General features: G+C 38.6%; 1 protein-coding gene across 8 annotated transcripts in view; it reads right to left on the reverse strand.

The window, feature by feature from the left end:
- The window catches only part of PCDH15 (protocadherin related 15), a 789,625-nt gene that overhangs the window by 223,243 nt on the left and 538,513 nt on the right, over positions 1-27,869 (reverse strand). For all 8 annotated transcript variants that reach the window (XM_035008612.1, XM_035008611.1, XM_035008610.1 and 5 more), the window contains one exon: positions 21,104-21,232. In XM_035008612.1, the coding sequence (XP_034864503.1) occupies positions 21,104-21,232 (129 nt within the window). The remainder of the gene's footprint in view (positions 1-21,103; positions 21,233-27,869) is intronic.

Here is a 27,869-nt window from a genome sequence, read left to right on the forward strand (position 1 = left end):
AAAGGAAAGGAAAGGAAAGGAAAGGAAAGGAAAGGAAAGGAAAGGAAGGAAAGAAGGAAAAAAAAAAAACTATTATGAATCTCTTCCTTCAGACACAATGTAGGTAGTCCAGTAAGTAATACAGGAACTTAAAAAGCTGAGAAATTCTCCAGTGAGGATCTCTGATACATCCTCTACAACAGCTCAAAGTACTGATAGGGAAGGAGAGCGGGGCTGAGCACCTGTGGTTGGAAGCACTTCAAAACCTGGAACATCTTCATTTTCTGGGACTTCAAATTGAGAAATTCACCATCTCTTTATTACTACAGGGTAGCAGTCTGCCCTTACTAGGAGATTATAAAATGACCCCATGTAAAGTAGATGTCTCAAGATGGTGTACACCCTCCTCAAGATCTGTAACTATGTACTTTCATTGTTTATGTATCAATAACCAAGGTAAGTTGCAGCATAGCTAATCATCCCTGCTATGGGAAGAAAAAGATTATCCACCACAAAGAACAGCAGGATATATGGGCGCCTGGGTGGCTCAGTGGGTTAAACATCTGCCTTGAGCTCAGGTCATGGTCCCAGAGTCCTGGGATCCAGCCCTGCATCGGGCTCCCTGCTCAACGGGGAGTCTGCTTCTCCCTCTCCCTCTGCCTCTCCCCACTGCTCATGCTCTCTCCCTCTCACTCTCTTTCTCTCTCTCAAATAAATAAATAAAATCTTAAAAAAAAAAAAAAAGAAGAGTAGGATACAGTTAACAATTACTGGCAGGATCCAGGGGAATATACCTGAGAATGAATCTTCCTTGTGCTGGTTGGGGTAGAGGGAGCAAATTACAGCTCTGAATAACAAGAGAGTTTCCTTACCCAAGGGACTTAGGACTGTGGCAAAGACATGGAGCTGATCCTAACTCACTACTGGATTATTCCCTGAAGCTCCAGAAAAACAATGGCTTACAATAAACAGGATATAAATTCTAGAACTGTCTTAGAGATTTAAAGTAGGGGTCAGAGACTCAAAGCTATGGGCATTTTAGTATGGACTTATTATGTGAGACCAGAGAAGTCACCAGTTACCTTTGGTGCCCAGGATTGGCCTCAATTATTTCCCTTCTTTGGAGCAATACAGGATGGTACAACTTGAGATGCTTTGGCATTATCAGGACATTCAGGGGTGGCTCTCCTTTCTAGGCCAAGGACAGGACACTCATCCTGCTGCTATTGAGCCTTGATCCTTAGTGTCAGTGTGAATGGTAAGAACTCTATATCCTGGTTTTGAACCCTGCTGACAATACTCAAATGTCAAAGGCAGATGGATGAAATGTTTGGTAACAATTTGCAAGGATGGAATGGCAACTGAACTGCTACAATGTATAGGAATCATGGTACTCCTAAAGACAAGATAGTAGGGCAGCCAACAAGTGTAATGCTTCATTTATATAACCAAAAACTGCCCAAAGCAGGTGAACTAAAGACTCTTATTCACTATGATCTTAACTGTGATTAATGCATATTCTAAGTGTGGCATTAAATACCTGAATAATTAAAGGGCGTTAAATTCCTGATTTATTGTCCATGAGATTCCACATAACATCATTTCAGGCCAAGGGGCTCATTTTATGGCAAAGGAGGTACAATTATGTGCCCATAACCATAGGATCATAGTTGGCGGTAATACATTGTACCATCCAACAATGCTGGCCTGGGAGAATATTGGAATGACTTCTTAAAGAAACAGCTAAGGGCAACTTTGGGGATGCCTTTCTATAGGGTTAAAGAAGTGATGGCCATTAAATGGTACTTTTCTTGATAGGGAGAATAGGTGAGATTGAGAATCAGGGTTGGAGGTATCAGTGGCCTCTATCCCATCATCCTGCCTGACCTACTTGGGGAATATAGGATTCCTGTCCTTGCAAACTGAGGTTCTGCTGCACTAGAGGTCCTAGTTTTCTGGGGACAGGAGTCGTGCTTCCACTAAAGAGACACAGCAAGGTTCCCATTAAACCTATATTCGCAGTTGACCAGTGTTTATTTTTTTGGCTCTTTATGCCAGTAGACCAAAAGGTACAGAAAGGAGCTGCTATAGTTATAGAGAAAGTTAAAAATATCTTGAAGAAAAGATGAGAGAGCTTGCTCTACCAACTGTCAGGACTTACGGGGTACAATGAACATTTTACCAATATTAGTTCTTCCGATCCATGAACATGGGATGCTTTTCCATTTATTTGGGTCTTCTTCAATTTCTTTCATCAGTGTTTTGTAGTTTTCAGGACACAAGTATTTCACCTTCTTGGTTAAGCTTACTGCTAAGGATTTTATCCTTTTGGATGCTATTGTAAATGGGATTATTTCCTTATTTTGCCTTTTCAGATAGTTTGTTGTTAACATACAGAAGTGTAACTGATTTTTGTATCTTGCAACTTTGATCAATTTGTTACTTCTAAATTTTCTTTTCTGTGGAGTCTTTAAGATTTTCTACATGTGGGCGCCTGGGTGGCTCAGTCATTAAGCGTCTGCCTTTGGCTCAGGTCATGATCCCAGGGTCCTGGGATCGAGTCCCACATTGGGCTCCCTGCTCCGCGGGAAGCCTGCTTCTCCCTCTCCCATTCCCCCTGCTTGTGTTCCTGCTCTCACTGTCTCTCTCTCTCTGTCAAATAAATAAATAAAATCTTAAAAAAAAAAAAAAAAGATTTTCTCTATGTAAGATTATGTCATCTGCAAACAGAGATCATTTTACTTCTTCCTTTCCTATTTGGATGCCTTTTATTTCTTTTTCATGCCTAACTGCTCTGGCTAGAACTTCTAGTACTATGGTGAATAGGAGTAGTGAGAGTGGGTATCCTTGCCTTGTTCCTGATCTCAGAGCAAAGATTTCTGCTTTTTACTATTGAGTATGATGTTAGCTATGAGCTTTTTATTTATAGCCTTAATTAAATGGAGGTCCATTCCTTCTGTACCTAGTTTGTTGAGAGTTTTTATCATAAAAAGGTGTCAAATTTTATCAAGTGCTTTTTCTGCATGTATTGAGATGATTATGTAACTTTTATCCTTCATCTGTTTAGGTAGTGGATCATAGTAACTGACTGTGTATGTTGAACCATCCCTTGCATCCCAGGGACTTGATCTTGGTATCATGGTTTATGATCCTTTCAATGTGGCGATTAATTCAGTATGCTGATATGTTGTTGAGGATTTTTGCATCTATGTTCATTAGGGGTATTGGCCTATAGTTTTCTTTCTTGTAGTGTTTTTGACTGGCTTTGGTATAAGGACAATGTTGGCCTCATAAAATAAATTTTGACATGTTCGCTCTTCTCCAACATTTTGGGAAGAGTTTAAGAAGGAATGGTATTACTATTTCTTTAAGTGTTTGGTAGAATTTGCCACTGAAGCCTGTTCTTCAGCTTACATTTGACTAGAGATTATTGATTGCTGATTAGTCTTTATTAATTATTAGACCATTCAGGTTTTCTTTTTCTTCATGATTCAGAATGGGTAGGTTGTATGTTTCTAGAATTTTATCCATTTCTTCTAGTTTACCCAATTGTTGGCTTATAATTTTTCATGGTAGTCTCATGACTTTTTGAATTTTTGTGGCATTAGTTGTAATGTTTCCTCTTAGTTCTGATTTTATTTGAGTTTTCTTTTTTTCTTAAAGGTTTTCAGTATTTATCTTTTCAATAAAACTGCTAGTTTCATTGATTTTTTTCCATAGTTACTCTGTTTTCTGCTTGATTTATTTCTCCTCTAATCTTTATTATTTCTTTCCTTCTGCTTAATTGGGACTTAGTTTGTTTTCCCTTATCTAGTTCCTTGAGGTGTACAGTTATGTTGTATTTTGAGATCTTTCTTCTTTTTTAATGTAGACATTTATTACTACAAACTTCCCTCTTAGTACTGTTTTTGCTACATCACTTAAGTTTGGAGTTTTTGTTTCCATTTGTCTTGAGCTATTTTCTACTTTACTGTTTCCTTTCTTCTTTGACCCATTAGTTCATGAGAAATAAACTGTGTAACTTCCAGATATGTGTGATTTTTCCAATTTTTTTCCTATTATTGATTTCTAGTTTTATTCCACTGTTGTTGAAAAAATTACTTGGTATGATTTCAATCTTCTTAAATTTGTTAAGATTGTTTTGTGACCTAATATGTCATCTATCCTGGAGAATGTACCATGTCTCATTCAAGAAGTAGGTGTATTCTGCTCCTTTTGGCTGGAATGTTCTGTCTGTATTTGTAGGGCCAGTTGGTTGCCAGTGAGCTCAAGTCTGCTGTTTTCTTATTGATATTCTGTAGATGTCCTATCTATAATTGATAGATGTTTTTGAAGTCTCCTATTATTACACTGCTGTCTAATTTTCACTTTGGATCTGTCAATGTTTGCTTATATATTTAGATGCTCTGATCTGCATGCATTTATATTCATAATTCTTATATCTTTCTAATGAATTGAACCTTTTATCATGCTATAATGACTGTTTTTGTCTCTTGTAATAGATGAAACACTGATGAAAAAGACAAACATTGATGAAACAGATGAACATTAATGAAAAAGAAAATAAAGAAGACATAAACAAATGGAAACACATCCCATGTTCATTAATTGGAAGCTTTAATATTATTAAAATGTCCATCCTGCCCAAAGCAATTAGAAAATCTATGAAATCTCTACCAAAATCCCATTGGCATTTTTTTTTTTTCTTACAGAGGTTGAAAATAGTCCTAAAATTTATATGGAACCACAAAGACACTGAACAGCCAAAGCAATCTTGGAAAAAAAGAACAAAAATGGAGGTATCACAATTCCTGATTCCAAAGTATATTACAAAGCTACTACAGTTAAAACAGTTGCTCTGGCAACAAAACAAAACAAAACAGGCAAATAGACCAACGTTACAGAATAGAGATCCCATAAAAACTCCATGCCTATACAGTCACCTGATCTTCAACAAAAAGAACCAAGAAAGCACAATGGAGAACAGCTAGTGTCCTCAAGAAACGGTGTTGGGAAAATCAATACCCACATGCAAAAGAAAGAAACTGAACTCTATATTACATTATATCCAAAGATCAACTCAAAATGAATTAAAGACTTATAAGACCTAAAACTGTTAATACTTCTAGAAGAAAATATAGGGAAAAGGCTTGCCTACTAACTAAATGGGTATTTATGTAAAAGAAAGCAAAAGTGGATTTGTATGTCACATCATATGCAAAGATCAATTTCAGACAGTCCTACTACAAATAACAAAATAAAGTTTTTCATAATAAAAAAGAATATCTTAATGATCTAAGGGTAGCGAGTAACAATTAAAAATGATGGGTGACTCAGCCGGTTAAATGTCTGACTCTTGATTTCAGTTCAGGTTATGATCTCAGGGTTGTGAGATCGAGCCTCATGTTAGGCAGACACTGAGAATAGAGCCTGCTTGTGATTCCCTCTCTTCTTCTCCCTCTACCTCTCCCCACCCTGCCCGCACGTGCTCGCTCTCTGTCTCCTAAATAAATAAATAAATACTCTATGTATCAAAAGACACCTTTAAGAAAGTGAAATCCAGGAGTAGGAGACCTGGATTTTGTCCGGTCTCAGGAATTCAGCTGGATAGGGATCAAACCATTCTGAACACCTACAAACTCAACAGGAGATGGAAGAAAAGAATAGCAATAACTCTCTGAACAGAAAAGCAACCACTTTCTGGAAGGTAGGATGGGTGGAGAAGTGAATCCCAGGCGATATTCGGGAGGATAGATGGCGGGGGAGGGGGCCTTTGTTGGCCGCTGCTGGCAAGTGATAGAGCCGTGGAGCACAAAATCGGAACTTTTAGAAGTTGGCTCCACTGAGGGACGTCGCTCCAGGGGCTAAGCGGGGGGTGGAACGATCGCAGGGACAGTGTGGTCTAAGGACCCTTGGGGTCAAAGACTGGGGGTGCCTAAGTGCAGCAGAGCTCCCAGGTATCAGAGCAGGGAAGCCGGCTGCAGAGACGGAGCCGAGGAGCGGGCTCTCAGCTCGGGGTTGCCATAAACTGTGAGCCGCGGCACAGCTGGGCCACTGGTCCTCCAGCAGGGACCCAACAAGCAGCAGGTCCAGGGAGACTTACCTTCCTCCCCCCTGGGAGGAGCAGCGCGGGAGCGCACTGCAGGGATCTGCTGGGTTTGGAGACACCACATAGGGTCAGGTGTCAGAGACAGAAACGCTGGGTCACAGGCTGGGTGAGCACGGAATGCGGGCGGAGACTGGGGAGACGGGAGTGATTGCTTTTCTCTGGGGGGGCACTGAGAAGTGGGGCCCCGAGTTCTCGGCTCCTCTGGGGTGGAGATTGGGAGGCCGCCATTTTCACTCTTGTCCTCCAAAGCTGTAAGGAAAGCTTGCAGGGAACAAAAGCTCCCAAGAGCAAACCCGAGCAGATTACTTAGCCGGAACCAGCAAGGGCGGGGCAATTCCGCCTCCGGCAAAGACATTTGGGAACCATGGCAACAGGCTCCTCCCCCAGAAGATCAGCAAGAACCATCCAGCCAAGACCAAGTTTACCGATCAATTAGAACGGCAGAACTCCAGCGCTACGGGAATACTGCACATAGAATCCATGGCAATTTTACCATGATTCTTCGGTCTTTCAAAGTTAATTTTTTTTTAACTTTTTTTTTTTTTTTTGAATTTTTCTTTTCCTCTTTTTCAACCAACATCTTTACAATCCCTTTTTTAAAAAACATTTTTATTTTTCATTTTTAGAGTCATATTCTATCCCTTCATTGTAGTTACCTTTATTTTTGGCATATATATATATAAGTTGTTCTCTCTTTAAAATTTTGAGATAGTTTCTTCTAACAGATCAAAATATACCCTAAATCTCTAGTGTATGGTTTTGTTCTACTCTCCTGCCTGATCACATTATCTCCCTTTTTTTTCTTTTTTTTTTAAATCCTCTTCTTTCTTTTTTCAAACAACTTCGTATCAATTCCATTTATAAAATTTTATATAATTTTCATCTTTACAGTAATATTTGATCCCTTCACCATATCAACCCTTATTTTTGTACATATATAAGTTTTTCTTTCTTTAAAATTTTGGAAGGCACTTTCTTCTAACAGACCAAAATACACCAAAAATCTAGTGTGTGGCACTGATCTATATGCACCACCCTGATCCAATTTGATCATATTCTGTTTTGTTCTGTTTTTGTTTGTTTTTATCTTTATCTTTTTCTCTTTTTCTTTTTTCTTTCTTTTCTTTTCCCCTGGCTTCAGGTGTTTTCTGATTTGTTTAGAGTATATTTTCTGGAGACGTTGTTTCCCTGTTAGCATTTTGTTCTCTCATTCATCTATACTCCTCTAGACAAAATGACAAGATGGAAAAAATCACCTCAACAAAAAGAAAAAGAGGTAGTACCGACTTCCAGGGAACTACTCAATAGGGACATAAGTAGGATGTCGGACCTAGAGTTCAGAATCATGATTTTAAAGATACTAGCTGGGCTTGAAAAAAGCATGGGAATTATTAGAGAAACCCTTTCTGGAGAAATAAAAGAACTAAAATCTAACCAAGTCGAAATCAAAAAGGCTATTAATAGGTGCAATCAAAAATGGGGGTCGGGGCACCTGGGTGACTCAGTCGTTAAGCGTCTGCCTTCGGCTCAGGTCATGATCCCAGGGTCCTGGGATCGAGCCCCGCATCAGGCTCCATGCTCCGTGGGAAGCCTGATTCTCTCTCTCCCACTCCCCCTGCTTGTGTTCCCTCTCTCGCAGTGTCTCTCTCTGTCAAATAAATAAATAAAATCTTAAAAAAAAAAAAAATGGGGGCACTAACTGCTAGGATAAATGAGGCAGAGGAGAGAATCAGTGATATAGAAGACCAAATGATGGAAAATAAAGAAGCTGAGAAAAAGAGAGATAAACAACTACTGGATCACGAGGGCAGAATTCGAGAGATAAGCGATACCATAAGATGAAACAACATTAGAATAATTGGCATCCCAGAAGAAGAAGAAAGAGAGAGAGGGGCAGAAGGTATATTAGAGCGAATTATAGCAGAGAACTTCCATAATTTGGGGAAGGAAACAGTCATCAAAATCCAGGAAGCACAGAGAACCCCTCTCAAGATGAATAAAAGTAGGTCAACACCCCAACATCTAATAGTAAAACTTACGAGTCTCATAGACAAAGAGAAAATCCTGAAAGCAGTTCAGGAGATGAGATATGTAACCTACAATGGTAGAAACATTAGATTGGCAACAGACCTATCCACAGAGACCTGGCAGACCAGAAAGGACTAGCAGGATATCTTCAGAGCACTAAATGAGAAAAATATGCAGCCAGGAATACTATATCCAGCTAGGCTGTCATTGAAAATAGGAGAGATAAAATGCTTCCAGGACAAACAAAAACTAAAGGAATTTGCAAACACGAAACCAGCCCTACAAGAAATATTGAAAGGGGTCCTCTAAGCAAAGAGAGACCCTAAAAGCAACATAGACCAGAAAGGAACACAGACAATATACAGTAATAGTCAACTTACAGGCAATACATTGGCACTAAATTCCTATCTTTCAATAGTTACCCTGAATGTAAATGGGCTAAATGCCCCAATCAAAAGACACAGGTTATCAGATTGGATTAAAAAACAAGACCCATTGATATGTTGTATTTAAGAGACTCATTTTAGACCCAAGGACACCCCCAGATTGAAAGTGAGGGGGTGGAAAACCATTTACCATGCTAATGGACACCAAAAGAAAGCTGGGATGGCAATCCTTATATCAGACAAATTAGATTTTAAACCAAAGACTGTAATAAGAGATGAGGAAGGACACTCTATCCTACTTAAAGGGTCTATCCAACAAGAAGATCTAACGATTGTAAATAGTTATGCCACTAACATGGGAGCAGTAAATTAGATAAGACAGCTAATAACAAAAGCAAAAAAATACATCGACAACAATACAATAATAGTCGGGGGCTTTAACGCCCCCCTCACTGAAATGGACAGAGCATCTAAGCAAAAGATCAACAAGGAAATAAAGACTTTAAATGACACACTGGACCAAATGGACTTCACAGTTATATTCAGAACATTTCATCCCAAAGCAACGAAATACACATTCTTCTCTAGTCCCCATGGAACATTCTCCAGAATAGATCACATCCTAGGTCATAAATCAGGTCTCAACTGGTACAAAAAAATTGGGATCATTCCCTGCCTATTTTCAGACCACAATGCTTTGAAACTAGAACTCAATCACAAGAGGAAAGTTGGAAAGAACTCAAATACATGGAGGCTAAAGAGCATCCTACTAAAGAATGAATGGGTCAAACAGGAAATTAAAGAAGAATTAAAAAAAATTCTTGGAAACCAATGAAAATGAAAACACAACTGTTCAAAATCTTTGGGATACAGCAAAGGCAGTCCTGAGAGGAAAGTATATAGCAATACAAGCCTTTCTCAAGAAACAAGAAAGGTCTCAAGTACACAACCTAACCCTACACCTAAAGGAGCTGGAGAAAGAACAGCAAATAAAGCCTAAACCCAGCAGGAGAAGAGAAATAATAAAGATCAGAGCAGAAATCAATGAAATAGAAACCAAAAGAACAGTAGAACAGATCAACGAAACTAGGAGCTGGTTCTTTGAAAGAATTAACAAGATTGATAAACCCCTGGCCAGACTTATCCAAAAGAAAAGAGAAATGACCCAAATCAACAAAATCATGAATCAAAGAGGAGATCACAACCAACACCAAAGAAATACAAACAATTATAAGAACATATTATGAGCAACTCTATGCCAGCAAATTAGATAACCTGGAAGAAATGGAGGCATTCCTAGAGATGTATCAACTACCAAAACTGAACCAGGAAGAAATAGGAATCCTGAACAGACCTATAACCACTAAGCAAATTGAAGCAGTCATCAAAAATCTCCCAAAAAACAAGAGCCCAGGGCCAGATGGCTTCCCAGGGGAATTCTACCAAACATTTCAAGAAGTATTAATACCTATTCTTCTGAAACTGTTCCAAAAAATAGAAATGGAAGGAAAACTTCCAAACTCATTTTATGAGGCCAGCATTACCTTGATCCCAAAACCAGACAAAGACCCCATCAAAAAGGAGAATTACAGACCAATATCCTTGATGAATACGGATGCAAAAATTCTCACGAAAATACTAGCAAATAGGCTCAAACAGTACATTAAAAGGATTATTCACCATGACCAAGTGGGATTTATCCCTGGGCTACAAGGTTGGTTCAACATCTGCAAATCAATCAACGTGATACAATACATTAACAAAAGGAAGAACAAGAATCATATGATCCTCTCAATAGATGCAGAGAAAGCATGTGACAAAGTACAGCATCCTGTCTTGATCAAAACCCTTCAGAGTATAGGGATAGCCGTACATCCCTCAATATCATAAAAGCCATCTATGAAAAACCCACAGCGAATATCATTCTCAATGGGGAAAAACTGAGAGCTTTCTCCCTAAGGTCAGGAACGCAGCAGGGATGTCCACTATCACCACTGCTATTCAACATAGTATTAGAAGTCTTAGCCATAGCAATCAGACAACAAAAAGAAATCAAAGGCATCCAAATCAGCAAAGAGGAGTCAAACTCTCACTCTTTGCAGATGATATGATACTTTATGTGGAAAACCCCAAAGACTCCACCCCAAAAATGCTAGAACTCATAGAGGAATTCAGTCAAGTGGCAGGATATAAAATCAATGCACAGAAATCAGTGGCATTCTTATACACCAACAAGACAGAAGAAAGAGAAATTAAGGAGTCAATCCCATTTACAATTGCACCCAAAACCATAAGATACCTAGGGATAAATCTAACCAAAGAGGCAAAGGATCTGTACTCAGAAAACTATAAAATACTCATGAAAGAAATTGAGGAAGGCACAAAGAAATGGGAAAACGTTCCATGCTCATGGATTGGAAGAACAAATATTGTGAAGATGTCAATGCTACCTAGAGCAATCTACACATTCAATTCAATCCCTATCAAAATACCAGCCACTTTTTTCAAAGAAATGGAACAAATAATCCTAAAATTTGTATGGAACCAGAAAAGACCCCGAATAGCCAGAGGAATGTTCAAAAAGAAAAGCAAAGCTGACAGCATCACAATTCTGGACTTCCAACTCTATTACAAAGCTGTCATCAAGACAGTATGTTACTGGCACAAAAACAGGCACATAGATCATTGGAACAGAATAGAGAGCCCAGAAATGGACCCTCAACTCTATGGTCAACTCATCTTTGACAAAGAGGGAAGAATGTCCAATGGAAAAAATACAGTCTCTTCAACAAACGGTGTTGGGAAAATTGGACAGCCACATGCAGAAGAATGAAACTGGACCATTTCCTTATACTACTCACAAAAACAGACTCCAAATGGTTGAAAGACCTAAATGTGAGACAGGAGTCCATCAAAATCCTAAAGGAGAACACAGGCAACAACCTCTTCGACCTCAGCCGCAGCAACTTCTTCCTAGAAATATCGCCAAAGGCAAGGGAAGCAAGGGCAAAAATGAACTATTGGGACCTCATCAAGATAAAAATCTTTTGCATAGCAAAAGAAACAGTCAACAAAACCAAAAGACAACTGACAGAATGGGAGAAGATATTTGCAAATGACATATCAGATAAAGGGCTAGTATCCAAAATCTATAAAGAACTTATCAAACTCAACACCCAAAGTACAAAGAATCCAATCAAGAAATGGGCAGAAGACATGAACGGACATTTTTCCAAAGAAGACATCCAAATGGCCAACAGACACATGAAAAAGGGCTCAACATCGCTCGACATCAGGGAAATCCAAATCAAAACCTCAATATCACCTCACACCAGTCAGAATGGCTAAAATGAACAAGTCAGGAAACAACAGATGTTGGCGGGGATGCGGAGAATGCGGAACCCTCCTACACTGTTGGTGGGAATGCACGCTGGTGCAACCACTCTGGAAAACAGTATGGGGGTTCCTCAAAAAGTTTAAAACAGAGCTACCATATGATCCAGCAATTGCATTACTGGGTATTTACTCCAAAGATACAAATGTAGGGATCCGAAGGGGTACGTGCACCCTGATCTTTATAGCAGCAGTGTTCACAATAGCCAAACTGTGGAAAGAGCCAAGATGTCCATCGACAGATGAATGGATAAAGAAGAAGTGGTATATATACACACTGGAATATTATGCAGCCATCAAAAGGAATGGGATCTTGCCATTTGCAACGTGGATGGAACTGGAGGGTGTTATGCTGAGTGAAATAAATCAATCAGAGAAAGACATGTATCATATGACCTCACTGATATGAGCAATTCTTAATCTCAGGAAACAAACTGAGGGTTGCTGGAGTGGGGGGTGGGGTGGGAGGGATGGAGTGACTGGGTGATAGACATTGGGGAGGGTATGTGCTCTGGTACGCACTGTGAATTGTGCAAGACTGTTGAATCACAGATCTGTACCTCTGAAACAAATAATGCAATATATGTTAAGAAAAAAAAAGAAGATAGCAGGAGGGGAAGAATGAAGGGGAGAAATCAGAGGGGGAGATGAACCATGGGAGACGGTGGACTCTGAAAAACAAACTGAGGGTTCTAGAGGGGAGGAGGGTGGGAGGATGGGTTAGCCTGGTGATGGGTATTAAAGAGGGCACGTTCTGCATGGAGCACTGGGTGTTATGCACAAACAATGAATCATGGAACACTACATCAAAAACTAATGATATAATATATGGTGATTAACATAACAATAAAAAATTAAAAAAAAAAAAGAAAGTGAAATCCAAGCTCCAGAGTTTGATAAGATGTTTGAAATACATGTAACAAGGAGTGAGTCATAGCTTGAGTATATAAAGAAGTCCCACAGATGAAAAAGAACACTTAAGAACAAAAGTAATGGCAATCCAAAAGATCAATGGTTAGGAGATTTAAAAAGGTACTTTGGAAAAAAAAAAAAAAACAACTGAAAATAGCAAGTAAACATGAAAAGATAGTCAATCTCATTAAGAAACTGCTGATCTTGACTATAATGTGGGACCACAAAAATCATCCCAGATTGGCTCAAATTAGAAAGACTGACACACCAAAAATGCACATGGGGAGAATCACTAACTCAGAGAATCATCACACTCACTATGGGAAACGATTGGGATTTTCAGTATAGTTAAATATATTCATATTCTGGCACGTGTGCACCAGGAAACATCATATAAAATTATTCACAGCAGCATTGATTATAACAGCCTCAAACTGGAAGCCACTCCAGTGTCACCAACAGTAAGAATGTGAAAAATGAATTGTAGGACAGCCACATACCCTAAATAAAATCCATGAACAAACAGGCAGAAAGTTGACCCTAAAAAGATAAAGGTGAATAAAAGAAGGGAGGTAGTAAAGCATACATACTCTATAATTCAAAAAAAAACATAACTAAACCGTATTGTTTATGGATGCGTATGGAATTGGTCAATCTGCAGTAGAAAGCAGAAACTAACCATGCAGTTAACTGAAGGTGGAGGAGAGTCTCACTGGGAGGGAACACACAGGGCCTCTCCTGGTGATGGTTATATACCTGTTATATGTACCATATGCACTGGCACATAGGTTTACTTTATAATAAATTGTGCATATATGTTTAGATCACTTTCTATACATTCCACATTTTTCTTAAAGGTTAAAGGACAAGATTTGGTCTTAATAAAAAGCTTCAGAAACAGTTGGAATCCTTCCTGTAAAACCAAAAGTTGATTTGCCAAGCTTCCTCCTGAGCTCAGCAGTAAAGTCGGTGTAATTGTACAGAGCTATAACATTTGTAGAGAAGGATAACCGAATCCAACTAGAGTGAATAGGCTATGAATTTTCATCAGTCAATAAAATAGAAGTGCAATTTGTATAAAGTTGGACCTCATAAATAAGTAATGTAGCATTAAAAAGCACAGCTAGATGAATGGAGCAAGGGTTTCTGAGGCCAAAATAGTCCATATTTCTTCTTAGACAAATATTAAATAATTTAAATGGAGTATATACTGTAAAGTGGTAGGTGGAAAATACAACTCTAAGCATGTGACCGAACAGGCTGGTAGTGTATCTGTCACAGGATTCCTGCACGTAATCTTCTTAGACCAACTATTTCCCTGTCTCCAGGTGGTAACGATTTTGCCCTGTCCTGGTTAGAAATTTCACTTGTTCTTTGCATTAACACTGCTTTTTAAATGAACCCTATGTGTTCTGTACTACATGTTGAAATTCCAAAGTAGACAGATATCCAATAACAAACCTCAGTTTGTCAAGATGACTTATTTATGTGTATGGGTGTGTGATAAGCCAAATATGCACTTGCAGATATTGACTTCTATTATACTTCTTCCCTTTGTGGAACATACCTGAATCTTCATTGAAGAAAATGTACTTTTAGGTAATTTTAATCCATTAGGTCTAGTTTAATCCAGCATCTTCTAAAAGCCAAATATTGGGCTGAGTAATAGGTTTCTCAGATCAATATGACACACTCTCTGCTTCCAAGAAACTGGGATTAATAGATAACTTCAATATACTTTGGGAAGTACTATCAAAAAGTTGTGCACAGTATAAATGGGGCCATGGGTATGGGTCATTTAGGATACAGAAAAGTTCATGTAGGGTTTTCTGGAAGAGATTATGTTTGGCCAGAATTTTCGAAGATCAGTTCTCTAGATAAAGAATGGAAAAAGACGAAATCAAGGGAGGGGCATGAGCAGAGGCACAGGGACTCGGGAGAGGTACTGAGAAGGGGTATTAGTAGCTGCATGTAGGTTAGCACTGACTCAAGGAAAGCTGGGGAAGCAGCAGTGGGAGGTGAGCCTTGTTTGCTGCATTGAGAGATGTTTCCTGAGGTTGAACTGTTGGTTAGAGATACCGTTCCAGTAGGTACACTGAGGATAATTAGGAGGTGTCAAGACTAGTGTCAGGATAATCAATTAAGTGAAAAAAAAAATAGCAGTCAAGTAAACAAACTATAAAGATACTTTTTTAATGTAGTGTGTCCTTGATGGATGGCAGAAAAATAAAATAAGCTCCGTGTGTAAAAAAAAAAAAAGACATTGTGATGTTAGTTTAGGTGAGAAATGATAAGAGCTGGACTGTGGTTGTCTGGAGAGAGGAGGAGGGGGTCTGAGAACAAAGAGAAACATGTAAAATTATCAGGACTGGTGATGGACCGGACATGGACAGTGAGGGAGAAAGAAGAGATGCACGGCTCCTCAGCATCAGGCTTGTGACCGAGTAACCGAGAAGCAGAATTCAGGAGATTGACACCTGTCTGGAGAAGGTGAAGATAAGGGTTGAGTGTTACACATGTTGAATACGTTAGTTTGGGAGGTGGTGGAAACATCTGTCACCTTGATCGTGGTGATGGTAACAAGAGTATCCATATGTCCTAACTCAAACTCACCAAACTGCATACATGAGTCATGCGTAGGTTTTTCAATGCCAATGATACCTCAATGAAACTAGAAAAAAGAGTATTAGTATACAGTATTAAAAGAAAAGGTTTAAGAAGCAAACAGATCTAGGGAAAGGTAGAAAGAATCTGATCCTCTTAAACATATGGAGACCAGGAGCAAACAGGTGGTAGGGTCTCAAGAAGGGGACAGAGACCCGTTTCAAAGGTAGCAGTGAAGTTGTTCAGATAAAAATGACATTCCGCAGTAAGGAGGTGACCAATATCTGTCATCGCACATCTGGGATTATGCAACTGTGAATATTTACACACACACACACAAACATAGGCACACGCACATATATTTATCATGACAGCTGAGCTAAGACTAAAAACTGTCTAAGGGTAGGCCCTAAGTAAATATTGCAAAAAATACATGCACAAAATGTTCTAACTCATTTACCAACTGCCAATTGAATACCTGAAAGATCACCAAGCTTCAAACATATTCACAAGCTACAGATAAATCTCCATTATAAATATTTTTAGGTAACAGCATTAAAAGACATGCCACCAATTTTTCAAATTGTGTGGGCTTCCTTCTTAAGTTGACTGAGTACAGTGTTTGCATTGCAAAGTATGACTTGACAAGAGAACCCGTAAAATTCCCCACTTGTGGCCTACTTAAAAAAGAAGTATGATAGTTTTAGGCACTGTTGAATGCCATACTGAGCTACAAAAAATAAATAAAACACCATAAAGCTCCCACCTTCATTTCATTTTTAGAGCCCCACACAGGGAGACGACATGAACATTCATCAGAGACACACCACTGAGGTTCAGATTTATTTTGCTTAATATTAAATTCTATATTTGGAGGAAATACCAATTTCTTTTTTAAATGAACAGCATCCCTACCCTTCTAAATGCTGAAGTTCACTAATGATTTTAAAACCACTCTGAGGGTTTAAACCGAATCACTACCACTTACAGCAGCCAGAGTTTAGCATGCAGACCTCACATTGGGAATACATTTATGTTTCAGGTTAAATAAATTCAGCCTCTTTTGTTTTAGAACTGGAAGAACATTTTGTTGATTCAGGGCTCTATTTCTCTTACTTAGAGCTAAAAGAAGTCAGTTCAGCATAAGAATTTCTACAAGGCATTGATGGGAAGTTGGCCGGGAAGCCGCTCTCTGTATATCATAAACACTGCTAAGAACTTGGTTTAAACATAAGAGGCAGGGTTGTTTCCAAGCATGCCTTCTCTGCATCTGTGTGGGCTTTGATGCCAAGGGCTACTCTAAAAAACAGAGAGGATGAATTTAAGGAGAGTTGTGGGTTCTAAAGAACCCTCCCCGAGATGCTGCCAGGAGGCCAGAAAGCTGGAGGAAGCTCCAAGGTTTCCCCTCCCCTCAACGTCCACTCTCCCAGAATACGCATTGAATCACCTCCTGGGCCACCCACCTGTGCCGAACAAAAACAGCTTCTCATCCTCCCTCATGCTAAATTCTGTTGGACAACTACAAAGAAGTTCTTTTTGGGACGCTGTGCGGAAGACAGGGCTTACTGAGCAGATCCCGCCCTTTATCTCCTCCTCACTCCACACCCAGACTTACGGTGGAATCCATCAGATAATATTTGAAAAAATGAATGAAAATGGCATGCACCGTGTTGAATGGGGTGGGGTGTCACGATTCTCTGCTTCTGCAGACCCGGGGTTTATGGTGGGACCAAACTCGTCCACCTGACTTACACACCAGGATGAACCATTGCTAGCCAGTCCATATCTGCCTGGCATCTTTCTTTTCCTTCTTTTTTTTTTTTCTTCAACCTCGAATCTCACTAATTTGTCAAGATACTGCAGATGAATACATTTTCCCATGAACCCTGATACAGCTGCCTTCGTCCTCTGTGGCGTTCCTCATCCTTTAGGAAATCGTCAGGATGGCACATTGGACACATGACATAGAGAGGGAGTGTGTTCTTACTGTGTGTGCTAGGTTTCATTCTGCACACATTCTTTTCACCCCAACAATACTTTTGCAGCAAGTTGCTCTGAGAATTATGCAAATGATTTCCAAAGTTAAGTGTGGTATATCATACTTGTGTGTAGTGAGTTCTATGTTCAGAAATTACTGGTTGGTAGTTTATTTTTTAATATGCTGATAAAACTCCTCTGCTCTGCATAATCCATAAATACTGCTTTGGAAGTATTCTCTATTTAATAAAGTTTGATACTACAACAATACCTTAACACATAGAAAGTAAATAAAAAGTTCCTTCAGCATTTGCATGTAAATACTGGATTATGCATACTTAAACATCATTAGAACAAAAACTCCTTAAGTAGGTAGCTCAAATTCAGTGCAATAACTAACCATACGTATCTTGGTTTTAAGTGTGTCTTAATAGTTTTTTGGTGACAATTAAAATTAAATTTTATAAGCAGAGCATGAGTCATTTAGTGAAATTAATGTATTATATAATTATCATTAGGTAGCAACAGGAGACCATTATGATGCATCAAAATTCCATTCTCTGAACATTACAACTTGTCTGGAACTGAGCAGAATCAGTAGGATGCACCTGCTCTGCATGGTTTTGTGTTCCTTTGTACTTTCAAACTCATTTTAGTTTTTTATGAAAACATGTTATTGCCTAAAGACCAGGACCATTACTGCTTTGTCAAATTATGAATGCTAAGGTTTATATTTCAATTTTTAATGCTGAAATAAACTACAGAGACCATTTCTTGTCTAATTTAAGAACTAGAAGAGAAACAAACTTCATGCTGTAAGTCCTTCAAAGACAAAGAACCACTAGGAAAAGTGACAATAATAAAGAGAAAGGAAAAGTAAAAATAACTAATAATTAATCATTATGTTAATGTCTTACATATTTTTTTTTAAAGATTTTATTTATTTATTTGACAGAGAGATAGACAGAAGAGCACAAGCAGAAGGAATGGCAGAGGGAGAGGGAGATGCAGGCTCTGCACTGAGCAGGAAGCCTGATGCGGGACTCAATCCCAGGACCCTGGGATCATGACCTGAGCTGAAGGGAGACGCTTAACCATCTGAGCCACCCACGCACCCTGGTCAGCGTTGATATACAATCAATATATTATTGATTATATATTCCATATGGGTTTTATCGCTCCAGTGCTAAGTAAATTAAGATAAATGGAAAAGATAATTTTCCTAAATGATTTCAATACCTGTTTATCTGAGCAGTTGGTAGATGTGACTAAACAGACTTTTCAGTGTTCATCAATGGGGCAACTAGAGTGACAACTGTAATGGTATTTTTTTAAGATTTTTTATTTATTTATTTGAGAGAGAGAGAGAGAGCACAAATGGTGGGGAGGGGCGGAGGCATTGGGAGAAGAAGACTCCCCGCTGAGCAGGGAGCCCGATGCGGGACTCGATCCCAGGATCCTGAGATCACGACCTGAGCCGAAGGCAGATGCTTAACCCACTCAGCCATCCAGATGCCCAGATTTTTAATCATCATTATGACTAGACTATCATAATAGCTCAGGCCTCTATATCTGGGCTATTATAATTACCTTCCGATCCAGCTTTCTGGATGTAGAATCTCCCATCACAATCTACTCAGGAGTAATCTTTATAATAAAAATCTAGTGATGCCATACGTCAGATCCTCCAGGGATCCTCCCCACCAGCACCTTCTCCAACATGCACAGAGAAATGTTTATAACTTGGCACACTTGCTGTAATATGACCTGTCCTATGCTCTGTGTCTGTGCTTTTTTCATGCAATCACGTGCTAGACCGCTTCCAACACCTCCCAATTTTCTTCTCACCAATATTCATCCTTCATGAGCCAACTTCAGCACCAACTCCTTTTCTGTGTTTTCTGCACATGCCACTCAGATTTTACCACCTTGTTTGCTTGCTGTAATAGACACTGTCAGTGCCCCATGTCTGTCCCTTGGAACATGTATACTTTCTGACCGACTTCCATCTGCTGGTATCTATACAGTCTGATCCAATGCCCTTGTATCCACATGGCAGAGAGCTGGCTGCTTGCTTGCTCTGGAGGCAGGAAGTACCAAAAATACCCTCCTCCACAGCATCAGTGACCAAGGAATCTCAGGATTTTGTGCACGAATTTGCCAGTCCCATCACTTCTCAGCATCAATAATTCTGGGACATGTGTTTGCAGAATTTCCTAGGTTTGCCCTTGGAATTGAGCTCCAGTCTTTCTAATGACTGGTTTAGTAGCTGTCCCTTCATTAGCATCTGTCTTTTCCCTGCATCACTTCCTACTTGTCTGTGAGTATCACTTGAACTTCTCCAAAATGATTTCTTCCTCAATCTTTTGTCCACAGGTCTCCTCTTATAGAGTCCACAGTAAAAGTTGTGACACAGGAGGTATTACTACACAGGGTTCTGGAGTTGGATGGCTTGCTGGCTACGTGGCATCAAGACTCTGTAGTTTGTTGCAGCAGGTCGATGACTAATCCTCTTCCCTGCGGTGAGCTGGGGAGCATCAAGGCATGAGGGAATGTATGCCCTATGCAATCTCTCTCTCTGGGATTTGAGAGACAGAGTGACAATGATGATGATAATGACTATGGAGCTGTTGTAAGTATTGTCAGAGCTCTGAGGGAAAAAACTGATGAGCTCACGCTGACCAGGCAAAATCTCAGGGCATGGTATGGAAGGCAGAGGTCTCTGCCTTTAACATTTAGAGAGGACCTCCCCTTCTGCAGCCAGAGAGGAAACTGGACTGAACACCAGACCTTTGTCTGACTGGAAGAGCAGCTGTCTTGTAGAGAAGGCTTGCTTCAAAGCACCAGCAAAACTCCTATTCAAGACTTAAAGCTTTAACAGGGAAAGGGTGGGTTCCTGATGTCTGGACTCATACATCTGGATGACCCACTCCTTGAGAGAGAAGGGTTCTCTCCTTGCCTGTGGTTCACACAGATGCCTCATCTCAGGTAGATACTGTGAAATATGTGTGCCTTCCTCAAAATTCGCCCTCAGCTTATGGCTTCTAAACCATCCACCATGTTCAAGACCAAGAATGGCCCAACTGAGGAAATACTATGCTTTCTATAAGAAAAATGGGATTATTCATCAAAGGAATTAGAGAAACTGGCTTATATGTCCAGTCTTAGGATCAGGAGAGCACACTGGGCAAGAGGTGTGTGTGTGAAATATGGGTACAAAGCAAACACTATATAGATGTTTACACAACCAGATGAATATACCTCTAAACATCTGTATTCTGAGGTATGCACTTACAAATTCACACTTAATGGTATAGCTAATTACATATTTCTCTACAGATACCTTATTATAATTTCAGAAAATAAAAATATATATTAAATAAGAAAAGAATACCCTTCCAATGAATCAATGTTCAAAGCACTTAAGGGTCACAAATATGAATCAACAAGCTTAATAAGTGAAATCCAAATGGACACAAGGTGATTTATGAAAAACAAAACAAAACAAAAAATCTTGAAGAGTATCCAGCACTGTGACTGAGAATGAATGCACTTTATTCTGTTTTGCCTTACACCCAAGTGATCTCACTCACTGATCACCTTCAATAATTCTGATGACCCACCGCACATTGCATTAGCTGAATCTCCTTTCAAAATTAAGATGTGAGAAACGTATTCAACAAAAAAATACATTTAATATATATCTTCCACTTACCCGTACTTGGCCCACAAAGGCATTGGTTTCTTCCTCCACCACAGACAGGTTTCTAGGCAGAAAGGGGTCGAACACTGGTGCATTGTCATTGACATCTGTCACCACCACATTTACGGTAGCAGTAGAGGTCTTAAAGGAGAAAAAAGAAGGACTAAATATGAAAGAAGTTATTTTCATGTTGATGTCATCTCATCGGTCATCTTGGAGTTTGTCTGTCTGAAATAGAGCGAGGCCTTGCCTCACTCCAACTAAAATCCAAAGTATCTCGTTGCTATTCTTACTGCTTAGCTTTCCAAAAAAGAAAAAAGAAAAAAAACAAAAAAAACCCAGGAAGTTTGCAATATTCAAGCATTTCAAAAAAACAGATGGAGAAAACAAATGATGATACTACAGGGCAAACATCTTCTTGAAAATGTCAAATATTTCCTGGAGGCTTACTTTGAGAAAGTGATTTTACCTTTATCTTGTTCACATTTTATGGGTGGCAAGCTTTTGTTTATACACACATGTACCTGTTTTTCTCTGAAATATAACATTTCTCTAGTTTATATCACTTACATTTCACACTGTGTAAAAATAAAAATAGTGTCCTATCAAAGAGCACAGTGCATCAAATGGGTATTTTCAGGTAAGTAAATGCTGTCAGAAAATACTACATTCATCATTTTCTGGGTTCACCTCTACACCGAGAGTTTGAGCACCACGTATCACTAGTTAACTGATTACTTTATGGTCATACAGCCCAAGGACGTGGTAAGCAGGTACACTTAAAGTAGTATGTGCTACCTGGTTCAAAGGTCAACCCTTGGCCTGCTGCAACCAGAGACTGTTACGTAGGTCAACAACTTTTGCAAAATCAAGGAACATCTTCAGATGTGAGTCAGGCTGGAAACTGTTCTTTCTAATCAAAGCCTGAGAAGCAGCACCTGCCCTGCACCCAGCTCTGTGATAGTGTGGGGCACATTACAGAAGCCTAGGGCCAGAATCAGAGAAAGAAAGGGCCCTTGGATGGAAAATGAAAAATCCATCAGGCGATGATACTACATATGTGACAAGAGGTAAATTAAAAAGTAGGAGAAATATGGAAAATGAAATAATTACCCAACTTTTGTTTTAAAAAATACCGACACAATTTGTCCTGATTGTACGTGATGTGGGGTGCACCAACGCTTGGCTCAGAGGGAATGAATCTGGGGAGATCCTGCAGCCGTCATGGGCTGAGGGGTCAAACACTGGATTTCCTAGTGACCGAGGAGGCAAGGACCTGGTAAATGACTTGTCCTTGTCTTTCTTATTGGAATCATTGACGTTGTACACTCTATTAGTAATGGTGCATGGGGTCTAGACCTTACCTCACTTCAACTAAAACCCAAAGCTGAAACTCCAATTGAATTAAGGCTGTCTGTCCCTATTTTAACAGAAGCAAAAGTATATACTCTTTTGAGCAATATGACTTTACTGCAAGCTTTTATAATTTTTCCACATGCAATATCCAGCAGTCATTTAAAAATCACCATGCATAGCAGGGAATTCTTGGGTATTCATAATGGGTTCTTTCTCTATTTGTGTCCTGGCTACATTGATGGGCTTAATCTGTGAAAATTCATACAGCTATTCAGTATGATTTTTACATATTTCTATATTGAAAAGCCCAATAAAAATTTTATTTAAAGGCATGCCAAGGGTGACCAGAACAGTATTATGTAGTCAAAACCTGGAAACAACCTAAATGTCCACCAGTAGTAGATGGTTTGATGTGCACAGTGCAATAATATATAATACTGAGAATGAACAGAGCATGGTTACAAGTACCCACAGGGATGAATTTCAAGAACATAAGGTTGAGGGTAAGAAGTCAGACACAAAGTAGCACATACTATATGATTCCAAGTGTATACATTTCAAAGATTGGCACAGTGTCTTCATTGTGATAGAAGTCAGAATAGGGATCACCTTATGAAGAAGGGGTCTGGGACTAGCACAATCATAAGGCTGGGCTCTTGGGCTGCTAACTGATTTCAGTTTCTTATTCTAAATATTGATTACATAGATGTGTTCACTATGTGAAAATTTATTAAGCTGCACAATTAAAGTTTGTGCATTCTTCTGCGTGCATATCTTCATGAAACCGTGTAATTTAAAAGATGCATGAGCACAAACACACTTGTATTAGATATATGTGGTTCTGTATAAATTTGAACATTTTCTGATTAGATGAAATACAGAAAATTTAATTTGCTTATTTTAACTTTTATGTATTTTCCACATTTTCTTCAACAAGGCTACATTGCTTTTATAACAACGACAACAACAAAACAGTTAAACAAATGTTATTTCTCTAAAAGTTGTGTGAGTTAAAACCAGTAAAAGGATGTTTTTACAGGAGCAGTAGTTCTCAATTTGCCTGAAGGTGAACAAAACGTTAAAATTGATAGCCTGGAGTCAAAATCTAAGAGTAGCCACACTAGAGTCTGCTGACTTTCCTTCAAATTGTCTGACCCTCTTTATGGCAGCCTGTCTGCACTTCCCTGTCAATCTACTAGATGGGTTTTCATCCTATTTTTTACAATTCCCATTCTTGACCCTATAGTGTGTGATGTTTTCAGACTGTTTCAGTCCTCAGTCAAAAACTATGGACTATAGCTAGGTAAGACAGAAGAGAGCTGGATCACTAAGTAATCTGAAAAGTTAAAGGACAAATCAACCATTTTTGTGCTAATAGGGGCTGAAATTTATGTATAGATGTATTTCTCCACATCTTAGTAATTGTATATGACATGAGGAATAAAAACTATGAACACATAGAATAATTTCCAACTTACGTATTTCTTGAAAAGTAGTCTAGAGACCACTTGCATCAGAATCACTTGATTAATCATTACAAGTGCCCAGGCTACACATTAGACCTATTGACTCTATTCATTTAAATCTCCTGAAATAGTTGTAGATTAGTTAGTTGTAAAGCACAATTATGTAAATATTTTTGATTGGTTCAGAAAGATGGTGACACTGCTTCAATATGGATCTGTGCCCTAGAGGAATTTTGTATCATATCAAGGACAGATTTTCAGTTGGTTAAGGTTGCCTACTTAGACTATCAGCTCAGGTCATTTTAAGTAAAGTTAATAAAAAGAACAATATGTCGGCTAACATATGTTCATAATTAATTTTAAAAATCGATTTATATTATGCCAATTAAATAAAAAAGCTAAGATACCGAACTCATAAACCTGATTAGTGCAAAGCTACCTGTTTCCCATTAAGAGAATTTGTCTTACTGCTTATTTTCTCAAAAGTTGTATCAAATTACAATTCTACTAGCTGGAAGTACTTGCAGTTTAGTACTATATTCCATAAATTATCACTTTTGGGGTCATTAGTTATTTTAATTATAACGTCATAGATTTTATTTTCTTTTAAATCATGGATAAATCCTCACAATATGTATTAAATTCTCAACAATGCAAGCAGATATTTCTGTTGTAGCAGACCATTTGAATACAAATTTATTTACTTTTTTAAGATTTTATTTATTTATTTGACAGAGAGAGACAGAGTGAGAGAGGGAACACAAGCAGGGGGAGTGGGCGAGGGAGAAGCAGAGTCCCCGCTGAGCAGGGAGCCCAATGAGGGGATCGATCCCAGGACTCTGAGATCATGACCTGAGCCGAAGGGAGACGCTTAACCAACTGAGCCATCCAGGTGCCCCTCACATTTATTTTCATAAACTGCTATGACCTCAAGAACTATTAAGCACACCCTGCATCTGTACAATTTTAGGATGAGGGTAGGCAAGAGAGAAGAGCAGCTTCACTGGTGAGTACATGTTTACCTTGACAAGAGTGGTTAAAACAAAAGAGGTTGGGATGTTGTTTCAAGCAAGTGAAGTGTGACCCGACCCAGCCCAGGGACATATTACCATCTAGGCAGCAGAGTGGACTCAGGAAGATTAGATTAGGGATTTTAAAAAAGGAGCTTTTAATTCTGTGCATTTCTGAGTGCAGTGTGAGGAGAGTATATACTTTATAAATATCTATATTGTAATAATATGTAATATAATTTATTATATATAATATAAACATAGCAGAAACTAGTAGAACTTCACAGATTATCTCACAATTTAAAAAAAATCAAACTTCTGGAAGATTTATTTCAGAAAACACTAAAATGTCAGTATTTTATTCCCAAAAATGAGAAATATAAATCTATGCTTTTCAAAGAGAATGAACAAGTAGCTCATTCTCTTTTAAAATTACATGGTCATTTCTTCTTATAAGAGTATACACCCAAATAAAAGTTTTGTTTAAAAAAAATATATATATATATGCAGTTTTGTTTAAAAAAATATATATATATGTATTTATATATATATATATCATTATTCTGTTCTAAAATTTTATTAAATGAGCTATATTGAAATTTAGTTATTTGCATTTCACCCACAATTCTTCTCATATATTTTTTTCTCTTGTTAATGTTTCCTATAGTTTGACTAAACAGTTAAATGTTCAGCTTCTAGATTCTAATTGCTTATTTATATTGTCACATTTAAAAGACATTCAGGGGGGTACCTGGGTGGCTCAGTTAAGCATCTCCCTTTGGCTCAGGTCACGATCTCAGGGTCCTGGGATCGAGCCATGCATTGGGCTCCCTCCTTAGCGGAGAGTCTGCTTCTCCCTCTCCCTGCCTCTCTGCCTGTTTGTGCTCCTCTCTCTCTGTCAAATAAATAAATAAAATCTTTAAAAATGAAATAAAATAAAATAAAAGACATTCAGGGAATAATGTCAGTTCAAGGCCCAAGCTTAGACGCTAAGTTTCCTGCCAATCTGGAATCATAAGACATTACCAGTATTCACTATGAAAGCCATAATCGAGGAAGTCAAGCTAAGAATTCTAGAAAATTTTACTGAGAGCAAAAACCATGCATGATATAATCAAGTTATCTATCATATAGTTCAAGAATGAAAACCATATTGCTGAACTCATGGAAATCTGGTCAGAAATATCCACACTACAGAACAACTTTGTATTTTTTTTTTTTTAATTTTTTTCAAAGATTTTATTTATTTGACAGAGAGAGACACAGCGAGAGAGGGAACACAGGCAGGGGGAGTGGGAGAGGGAGAAGCAGGCTTCCCGCTGAGCAGGGAGCCCGATGCGGGGCTCGATCCCAGGACCCCGGGATCATGACCTGAGCCGAAGGCAGACGCTTAAGGACTGAGCCACCCAGGCACCCCCAACTCTGTATTTTGAATAGGAATGCTTCCCCATTGGGAGATGACAACTGATAAATTTGTTTAAAAAAAAAAGAAAGAGAAAATCCTGACTTCTCTTTGCATATTTATATTTTTCACTGTGATTTGCATATGCATATATTTTGCTGTGCTATTGTTTTATAGACAACTACAATCCACAAAGCCCTACTTACTCCTTATCTTTCAGCCCAGTGTGGATAATAAGATCTAAGAAGCGTTATGCCAGGTGTGGTCTCTGAAAGAGCTCTAGTTCAGGTAGAGAAAAGGGCAGACTCTTCTTTGCCTCTCTGCAAAGCAGAGCAGATGCCTAGAGTTGCATTAGTCATTGTAAACCCATTAGGTAAGTAGACCGAGGAAGAAAGCAAACACAGGATAAATGGCAAAGTGGGTAAGAGACAGCAGGAGCCCCTGCCTGAGCCCTTCCTGTCCACCCCTATGTTTCTTTATATGTGAGACAAACAAACCCTGCTTTGTTTAAGCCCCTGCTGTTTGGCTTCCTCTTACAGCCAGCTTCCTAAAGGCTATCCCTACCACTGCTTGTTGAAGGAGTTCAGAGAACATCACCGCAAAATATGCCACTTTGCTAAACTGACTCCTTTGAATGAAAGGCACTTGAAAAAATAGCAAATACAGGAAAAATACTCAGTCCTTCCTTCTTTTTCATAAAAGCAGGATATTACATTCCCATGTGAAAGATGGACTCCCTGTATCAGAAGGAAGGTAACATTTTTATTATCAACAAGCACAAGAGGTTGAGAGAGAGAGAATTCTATACAAGCAGACCTTGTTAAAATAATTCACACCTCCCTTTAGCCTCCCAACAGAGTTTAGTTGCCTTCCCACACCTGCCTCTCTCCCTTTCCCCTACTTCGAAAGAAAGTAGGTTTTGCCGATTCTTTGGGTCTTCATTTCCTTATGGGGGCTAAAACATCATGTAAAACTTATATAAATTTGTATGCTTTCTCCTCTTAATCTGTCTTTGTCACTTTAATTTTCAGACCCAGCCAGGGACCTTAAGCGAGGGTCGAGGAAAACTTCTTCCTCCCTGTGGATCAAATTATATCCATAAACATAATAAGGTTTGCCCAGATTTTCCAATAAAATTTTCCAATAAAATGTATTTTTAGTTCAGATTGGTTGGACTTAGTTTAGCTTAGAAGTAAATAATGTTACAAAGAAGCTTCTGAAAAGAATTTGCGTGTATATTCCTTGAAAAAATGCATTTGGGAGCTATCCTAGATGCTATTATTATAAGGTAAAATGTAGCTGCTTATAAAAAGTATATGATATACAAAAATTTCGAAGTCTTTTCAGCTAAAATGTGAAAATATTGGAATAAAACATGGTGGAAGCTTTCTTAAGGAATTTTCAACTTTATAGATTTGCAAAGAATTCCAAGTAAGTGTAAATAACTATTTAATTCTAGAAAGTATGAGTTTATCTGTATTCATGATAGCTGAAGAAATCTAAATATTTATAATAATGAGATATTTAACTTGTATAGGTTTTTT

Source organism: Mirounga leonina, unplaced genomic scaffold, assembly GCF_011800145.1.
Source record: "Mirounga leonina isolate KUSES-001 unplaced genomic scaffold, KU_Mleo_1.0 Mir_152, whole genome shotgun sequence".
NCBI classification, from domain to species: Eukaryota; Metazoa; Chordata; class Mammalia; order Carnivora; family Phocidae; genus Mirounga; species Mirounga leonina.